The 9117-nt window shown below is 40.3% G+C and overlaps 1 protein-coding gene across 1 annotated transcript in view; it reads right to left on the reverse strand.

Annotated features, from left to right (window-relative positions):
- Positions 1–7828, reverse strand: part of HPGD (15-hydroxyprostaglandin dehydrogenase) — a 39825-nt gene extending 31997 nt beyond the window's left edge. Inside the window, exons 1-3 of the mRNA XM_039541356.1 lie at positions 7363–7828; positions 6871–6994; positions 2549–2655 (exon numbers count right to left, since the gene is read on the reverse strand). Coding sequence (XP_039397290.1) covers positions 2549–2655; positions 6871–6994; positions 7363–7455 — 324 coding nt within the window. The 5' untranslated portion in view covers positions 7456–7828. The remainder of the gene's footprint in view (positions 1–2548; positions 2656–6870; positions 6995–7362) is intronic.
- Positions 7829–9117: the final 1289 nt, after the last annotated feature.

Here is a 9117-nt window from a genome sequence, read left to right on the forward strand (position 1 = left end):
TTGCGAGGTTTGACTGTATCTTCCTACTGTATTTTCCACTGCATGCATCCGATGAAGTGGGCTATAGCCCACAAAAGCTTATGCTCAAATAAATTTGTTAGTCTCTAAAGTGCCACACGTACTCCTGACATAAAAATATCTTTCATGGCTGTAATCCCATGCAAACTCTATATCAACCCCTCTTCCAAGCTTCCTGTTGCTGCCCTGTTTGCAGGTGAAAATCACTATATTTGGCATTAGAGTTCATGGGAGTGATGTACAGAGGCACACTGAATCCTAACATGGAAGCAGGTCTTTCCTAAATAATGGAATGATTGTCAGAATTTGAAAGGTCAGGCCATAAAGTAAGTCCTTCCTGACTGACAGCTCTTTTGGCATTCAGATCTCCAAGCTATGTGGCTTGAAAACGGAACCACCCAGAAATGGTGACTGAGAAGTGAGCCTCCAAGAAGTGAACCCCCACTTACAACATTATTTGGCAATGGGAAGTTGGGATGGCATTGGAATGGTAGTCATGTATTAATGAACAAGTTGTGACATCATGTTATGTGAGAAACCAGAAATGCATGTTTGAAAGTCCTCTTTTGCAAAGTCACTGAATTTACAGGGTTTCAGCTAGACAGCTGCTCTTGAGCTGAAAGAATGTTCTCCAACTCATGGGGAATGGTGAAAATATTTCATATGTGAAGAACTTGGAGCCTATATGCCTTTAGAAAATGAAATATGTAGCCTTAGATTAAACAAATTGTTTAATAGCAGGCAACTTATTTCTCATGGGTATGCCAGCTGAGCCTCAATAACAGTTGCTGTGTCTTAATCATTTGCATAGAAATGGACTCCAGTGAAGACTGAGACTAAAGTAGGTCTATTGTGTATATTCTAGTTTTAAATATGGGCCAATAAGAAGTTATTTTATGTTGATCTTGTTTATAAGTGATTCATGCTCCATCTTTTATGCACGATATTCCTATTTTCATACATGTTTGTTTACTTGGACTTTTCAGAGGCTTACTACTATTTCAAACTACCTTTTTATTCCAGGTTACCTTCTAACTGATTAGCATTAGGAGGGTTTAAACAGATCCACTCTCCAGAACACACATTTTTCTCACACATCTAATATAGAGAGGCAAAGAATAAACAATTAATAACATTAGTGGTTTGTTGGTAATGTAGACCAATATAACTTTTGTTGTGATTGCTTTCAGCCTGAAATAATGGCTTTTCAGGGATCAAAGATCCTCATCAGTCAGGAATGTTTTTATTCTATATATCTCGATATCTATATTTGTAGCCAGGTTTACAAGCTGCAAAGATTCAGCTGGAGTGAAGAATGTGAGAAATGAGTTGTGAAGTAAGAGAGGCAGAGAGCTCATGAACTTTCCATTCCTTGGGAAACTTACTTCTGCAGAGCTTATTTGTTTATATTTATTTCTCTCTGCTACAAGACAACTGCTACCTTGGATAGGCTTGTCTACCAGAGACAGCCACCATGACTTTTCACTCTTTTCATAGTTCAGTATGCTGCAGGTACCATACAGTCTGTGGGATTAGGCCTTGCATGTCATTATAATAGTCACTAGAATCTAGTAGTGTAATGTAATATATACTCAGATAAAAATAATTTAACAATACTATTACTATAAAACATGGTTATTACCAATAATATTTTAATTTATTCTTTTTTTCAGAGTTGTATGACTGACTACCAGTTCCAGCAGTCTGCTTTCCATCTATATATGGAACAATCAGTGGGAAATGTGTATGAACAAATAGCAAAAGACTATATTTAAGGTCTGGTGTGTGGGTCTTAAGGGAAGACTATTTCTCTACATGTACAACGTAGGAAAAGTAGAGAAAAGAAAAGGAACTAAAGTCCATAACTCCATATAACCAGTAAGTATTTAGCCATCATTAACATTAATAATGTACAGATACAGGGCAATTAATGAATTGTCATAGCATAATTGATTCATTTTATTCTTAACTGTTAAGATACATCAGTATCTGAGATTAGTATTACAATTATAGTACTTGCTTATGTGCTAGTATAATTATCTATAGTGACTCATGTATGTATACGTAGGGCCGTGCCATACACTGACCATGAATGCACTCATGTCACTGGAAGGCAGGGTGTATATGTATGTGCGTGCATGTGTTGTGGGCAATATAGGACTTTTAATGTGAAGAAGCATGATGATCCATGAAAGAGACGTAACTGTAGAGCACTGGTGCATCTAAACATGATTTAAACACTGTTTTTGAAACACACTTTTCAAATGGTAAATTTGTTTCTTTAGATGTTCTCCAGGAGGACATACATGCTCAGTGTAAACAAAAATCAATGAACCAAAAACAGTCTCACACAAATCCACAGCACATAATTTCTTCCTAAGCTTCACCTTATGTGTAATCAAGCACTATAGGCTGGGATTTTCAAAGAGGAAAATTAAATTAGAGTTGAGTGCCTAACTCCCTTAGGCCTCTTTGAAAATTTCAGCTTTAGGTAATACAGTATGAACATTTTAAAACAGATAATGCTTACCAAATTAATTTGTATAGTGCTTTCCCAGTCCTTTTCATTATTCACTCCAGCATTATTAACCACAACATCCAGCCTTCCAAAACGTTCAATTGTTTTTTTAAAAGCACCTACAGTAAAATTCAAGGGAGAAAATTACTTAGCTGTCTTGTTTTCCATATATTTTAAATGTTACAAATGGAACGCAAGGCACAATATTTGTTACCCTACCAAAGTATGTTAATTCATCATTTTTTTTAAACAGTTAATGTTAAACACATACTTTGTTAATGTTTAACAAATACAACACTTGTCTAACTATTCAACAAGTATTAACAGTTACTCTATTTAAGATTGTTAATGGAACTAGAATAGTACAACCTTTTCACTCAGTACCTTCTGAAATAAAGTCTTTATTGCTTGATCTTGCATTAGTTTGGGTATTCAAGGAATTCAGGCTCTGATTCCCTCTGTGTATCTTTTATTTTAAAGAAAAACTTTACAGTCTGAAAAACTCATGATTGAGTTTGAATTCAAATTATTTTAAGAATGAGTATATCCTTACTCAATGTAATTAATAAATATTGTAAATCTTTAAACGATCAATAATTCACTGTATTCCTTGATGAATTGTACCTATTTAGGAGTAATTGATGTGCACCCTATTTCTAAAGTTACTGACTCATAGCCTCTCAGATTCAGTCTCATTCCTTCTATTGTTGGCAAATTGCCTCCACAGAGTTTCTCTACATCAGTCAGAATTAAAATTATTCGTCCAGATCCTCAGGACCTCTATGCTCAGCACAACCTATGTTGGTAGGAAATTCCAAAAGTGGCTTATAGACACCTTTTGTGGGTCCCTAAAGGGGGCAATTATTTAAGAATAAAAAGCTTACAACACTTTTGTGGTGCCTGTTTTTTTTCAGGGTTGCAAAATACTCATGGTCAAAAATACATTTAAAAAAGAAAGTGCACAGATGTTTGTACTGTCAGAATCTGACTCAACAACAGTATGTGCATATTTCCCAGCAATTTAGTGTTCTTAAGGGCTTTACCATAAAACACGGAATAAGCGTCATTTACATTTTCTTTGAACAAAAGAACAGTTTTGAGTGGTGTCTCTGTGCATTTTACTTTTTCTTTCCTCCAAGCATTGTTCATCACACTGAACACTTGTTCCATTGAATTGTTTGTCAGTGGCAAACATCAAACAAATACTACATAGCAAAAATATATTGAATGAAAATATTGTTGTAATAAAAATAATTTGATGAAATGAAAACCCAGGCCACATCAGATTCCCTGAAAGATATTCTTGAGACAGCAGGCCATTGTGGCTGACAGAAATACTCAAAATTACAACAGAACTTTTGCAATACCTCCTTTTCTCTGGCCACACCCTTACACCTGAATAGGTATAGCGTCAACAGCATCAGGTTTGTGCCACTCAGGATTTCCCTAATTAGGGGAATCACCAGGTATTCGGCTAAGGCTGCCAGAGCACTGCCCAGCAATTTTAGAAGGGGTCAGAATATGGTACAATAGTTGTTTTTAAACACAAGAGCATTGTGTCATGTTAAAAACAGCTAAAAGCAAAGATTGCATTCATCTAACCTCCCTTACCTTTCAGAGTTAGTGACGATATTATCCTCCACTATAATGCTTTGATATTTTAAGGGCTCTATTTTCTGTTTTGTGTTAAGATTATTGCCTATTTTGTTCTTCATTCTCTGAACCTAACATTCTCTAACCATGTTTCCCTTACTTCCTTTGGGGCCCAATCCTGCACTATCAAAATTAATTGAAATTATTTGACTTCAGTGGGAGCAGAACTGGTCACTCAGGGAATCAATGCAGTTTTGGATCAGGCCCTTAATTTGATCTCAATTTCAGAATTTGGCTTTATGCTTCACTTGTTTTTCATCCTGCTCTCCACGGAAGCTGTTCAATAACACTGTCCTTGACACATAGCATTGGAAGTCTTCTGTCTTAAAATAACAAAAACAAAAAACTTTTGGCTTATTCTTAATTATTTGTGTATCATACCTATAACTATACAAATCATCTTGACCACACAAGGAAAAGAACCAAATACTTTTCAACTGTTCATATTGATGTGTTGAAAAAAAATGTTGATTAGTTCATGTAGTCTATTGCTGGCAACAGGTTTGTCAGGCCACAGTGATCACATCTGTTTAGGCTCCAGTCACAGGGTGGCACTAGCCCTTTAAGAGGGAGCAGAGTCAGTGCACCTTGTGCCTGGTCAGATGATCCAGATTAGGCTTTAAAACAGGGTACCTGCACCTGGGAAAGGAAGAGACCTGGTGAATTAGGGCTGGTAGAGTCCTCTAACAGGAGACAGGGAGAACCCGAAAGGAACTGTTTAGAAAAAGGGCCTCCAGGGAGAAAAGCCTTGGGTGGCTGTGCTCAGGGAACAGGACACATGAGCAGGAACAGCAAAACTGACAGACACAGCTGGGAGAGGAGGCAGTGAGAGCCTGAGAGGTAAAGGGGAAAAGTATCCTGTGAGTAAAAGCCAGGGTGAGCTGAAGAACTGTTTTTGTTTCTTTGGACAATAAAACTGCTGAAGAGAGACTATGTCTTTGAGAGATGGGGAGAAGGCCTGCCTTGTTACATGTCCATATGAAACAAAATAATTTTGTTAGCATTATGATAATTAGTAATTTAATTATTGTATTTATTTTGCATATACATCCATCTGGCCTGTGTTCTTAGCAGAATATAAAATACTACCCTCTGAAAACATAAGCACATTAAAATAAATGAGAGGATCCAACTTAAAAAAGGGGATATGAAAAGGCGTGGAAGGTGGGTATAAATATGGATCAAGGCTGATCTTTCCAAAACTGCTTTGTGGAGAAAAATGGTTTTAAGGTGATTTTTTTTTTCAAAAGTAGGTTGAGACAAAATAAAACAGATGTCTGTGGAGAGAGCGCTCCACGCTGTTGGGTCATGCACAGCAAAAAGCATGACCGTGACCTGACTGCAGATGTGATAGTGGGACCCTGAACAGTGTGCACAGTGTGGCTGCAGACTGTGTTCCTCATCCTGCAACCTGTTTCATAAGGGCAGTCACATGTCCATACAGAGCTCCAGTGAAGCGACATAGGGATTTGCCCACACTGAACAAATTGTAGTATGAGGACCACTGTCAGTAAAAAAGCTTACAGAGTAGGTAGCCGCTAAGGAATTTAAAACTAATAGAGCCAATTTAAATTAATTGATCTCCTTTATAGACAGACAACCCATATTAAAAAGTTGGGGATAGGCACAGTGTAGTTATGCTCACTTATACAAGTAAACAATCAGATTGCTGCATTCTGGACAAGCTGCAAATGGCTGAAGTTTTATGAAGAAAGAAGTAAAATAATCACACATTGCTTCTGTGAAGATTATCATGTGATAAAGGTGCAGTTAGTAGAATTTATGACGCAGAAGACAGAAACTATGTGTTTATATCAAGTCTGACATCTTTTTCCATGGAAAGAACATTCACATAAGTGACCCAAGTTTTTTTTTTTAAAACCTAACTCTCTACCTCTGAATGAATCTGTGCAAACAGTCATGGGATGTTGTTATGAAACGTTTGTGAGATGTCTGTTGTGAAATGCTGCATAAAAAGTAAATATTATCCAGAGCTTGATAGAGAGGTTTATTCCTGAATAAGGACATGCACAAAATCACAAATCCCAGGAGTTGATGCCTTTTTATCTATAATGGTTTAAGTTAACTTATAATACAGCTTTTTAAATTTTATTTCTTATCTTAAAGAGCAACATTTCAGCCTCAGCATTTAAGGCCAGATTCTGATCTGAACAATAGCAACCTAAATTCAGACTAGTTCCATTGTACTTCAAAGTATCTATTGCAGATCACTCAGAGCAGAAACTTATCACTTTCATGTTGAGAAGAAAGTTGCATTTTTGAGTCTGCCATGAAGCTTTATTAAACACTTTAAATATTTTATTAAGTAAATACTCTACTTTATTAAACACTGTACTTTAAAGTTTAATACATTACTCATTAAATAACCCATATCTTATGCAGAGGCTTTCATACAAAAGTATCACAAAAAACTCAGTGACTTCTTTATCCTGTCTTTACTATGTGCCAAGTCCTAAAGCCAAAGGCGCACACACTGGTAGTAGTATATTTCACTTTTGCAGAGTGAGAAACAGATCCTACTTGAGTCACGCTAGTAAGGGATCAGAAATAGGCTGCCCTCCAGAAACCTTAATTGCACAGTTATAGGTTCAGTAGCCCAGGTTTGTTCAGGTTGCTGCATGTTATGATAGTGCAGAATGCTGACAGATTCCCCTCCTTACCTTGCAGTTGCTCCTGATCTGTAACATCACACTGAATGAAGAGAGTCCTCTGAGCTTCAAACTGCTCATCCAGGGCAGCTTTGCTCTCCTCACCGGCTTCGAGGTTCCGATCCACGAGAGCCACCTGTGCCAGGTGATGCACGTGAGAGGAATGAACACCGCATTTGTAAGGCAAGGAAAATTCAGCGGGACATACTACACAGCCCTCTCCCTGCCGGGGAAGAGACGTGTCTAAGGCCCCTCTTGCTCCAACCTGCACCCCCCAGCTGCACGCTCCGCGGGAAGGAAAACTTGCCCGAGAGCAGCAGGTAACTACAGCGTGCAAGGAGACTGAGGGAGGGGCTCTTGGTTTCCTAGAAGGCAGCAGCAGCAGCAGCAGCCTCTGTGGAAGCGACCCCCTCAGAAGGTGAGAGTGGCTCAGGGATGGCGGGGTGTCCCCCCGGCGCCCCGCATGCAGCCCCCGGGGGCTGCGCCAGGGACACACGCGCTTACCTTCGCGCCCTCCTCCAGCAGCGCCTGGACAAAGGCTCTGCCTATGCCCTGCGCCGCGCCAGTCACCAGAGCCACCTTGCCATTCACGTGCATGGTCGCTGCTTGCTACAGGCTGAACGCTGCGCCGGTGTCTGTCTGTCTGTCCCTCGCCGGGGCTCGCAGGGCTCTGGGGCGCGCGCTCTCACGCCGGGTATTTATAGAGCCCCTGTCTCCTTTATCTTTCCTCACAGCCGTGCCTCCGTGGGCAGCAGGCGAGAAGGAAGCTGCCAAGCACAGTGGGGATGGGGAACCTAACTCGGTGTCACCTGCCCTGTAATTCACTTCCTCCCTCCCCCTCTTCCTCCTCCTGCCGCCGCTGCTGCGGCTCCTTCTCCACTTTCCCTTGTCCTGGGACAGCGCTGACACCCGCCCAGGGCGTGTCTGTGGGGTGGCGCAGGTCATTCCTGGGAAGAGCGGCCTCATGAACCCCAGGTTGACAGGGCCAGCAGGGGCGCTTTGCACGCTCAGCTTCCCCCTCTCGCTTTTTTTTCCCTAAACAAACAAAGCGCGAGCTGCAGACTCTGGGGACAGGTCCTGCCTCTTTTCTTCCCCTTTGCGTCTGGACAAATGGCGTGAGAACAAGTTAGGGGACTTTTGATAAGGTCTCTTGGCAACTGCTCAGGTTTTGTGCGTTTTGCTTGGCCCATTTCGTATCAGCAGCAGGCTAAAGAATTGGAACAAGTTTCAGATCCCGAAACAATAACAAGTGTGGAGTCTCTCCTCAGACTCCAGCTGAGGGAATCTCTTGTGTGTTCATACCTCTCCCCTGGTTATCATGTCTCTGCCACTGCTTTCTAGAAATGTTCGAACTATCAGGTTACTAAGGTAAATAAGATACTTTTTAAAAGTGTAATTAAATCTGCCATAATTGATTCATCACAAAATATAAGCCAGGTTTTATTAAAGGGACTTTATTTATAAAGTACTGTCTGCATCTCCACAGAAAACACAGTCTGAAGAGTTAAAAATGTAAAATTAACAACAAGCAAACCTGAAATAACATACTTCTAAATGAATAAAGTGCTACAAAGCCAACCAAAGTAGTTTCAGTAAGAAGAGGGAAACATTGAGGCAAATCCATGCTTGGTGTAACTCCATGTAAATCAAAGTATTTACACCAGGAGTGAATTTCTTGCATTCCTGTAGTCCCATTGATTCCAATGGGAGGTTTGAGTGTACAGGCATTAAGGATTAAATCCAATACATTTTATGCTTTTTTAATATATAGATAGATGGATACAAAATCAGAGTAATTTTGTAGCTGGCATATACATTTCTTATGTATATAGAGAGTCTAGTACTTTGTTTATATAGGCTGAGCTGTACACCTAGCTGAGCCCCTTGGCCCCGTCCCCGGTTCCTGCCCATGGCCAGAACTCTATGATTTTTGTGAAAGTCAAAAAAGCAGGCTCCAGTTTTCCCATTTTCACCAACATCAATCTGGATGTGGGGTGGGGTAAGGATTCTAGTTAGGGTGTTGGCTGGATTGGGGACAAGGGTCCCAGATGGGGGAGCATGCTGCTAGTGTGGAGGTGAGAGGTCTGCATGGTAGTAGTTGGCCAGAGTGGTAAAGAGAGGGCCCAGATGGGTAGCAGATTTCCATTAAAATCTGGCCCACAGAGTGTGCCCACTTGGTGCTGCAGGCAGAGGAAGATCTCTGGTGCCCTACTCTCTAGTATAAGCCTGACACTAAACCCAACTCTGAGCTCTCTGTCT

This window comes from Mauremys reevesii, linkage group 5 (assembly GCF_016161935.1).
Source record: "Mauremys reevesii isolate NIE-2019 linkage group 5, ASM1616193v1, whole genome shotgun sequence".
In the NCBI taxonomy this organism is placed as follows: domain Eukaryota; kingdom Metazoa; phylum Chordata; order Testudines; family Geoemydidae; genus Mauremys; species Mauremys reevesii.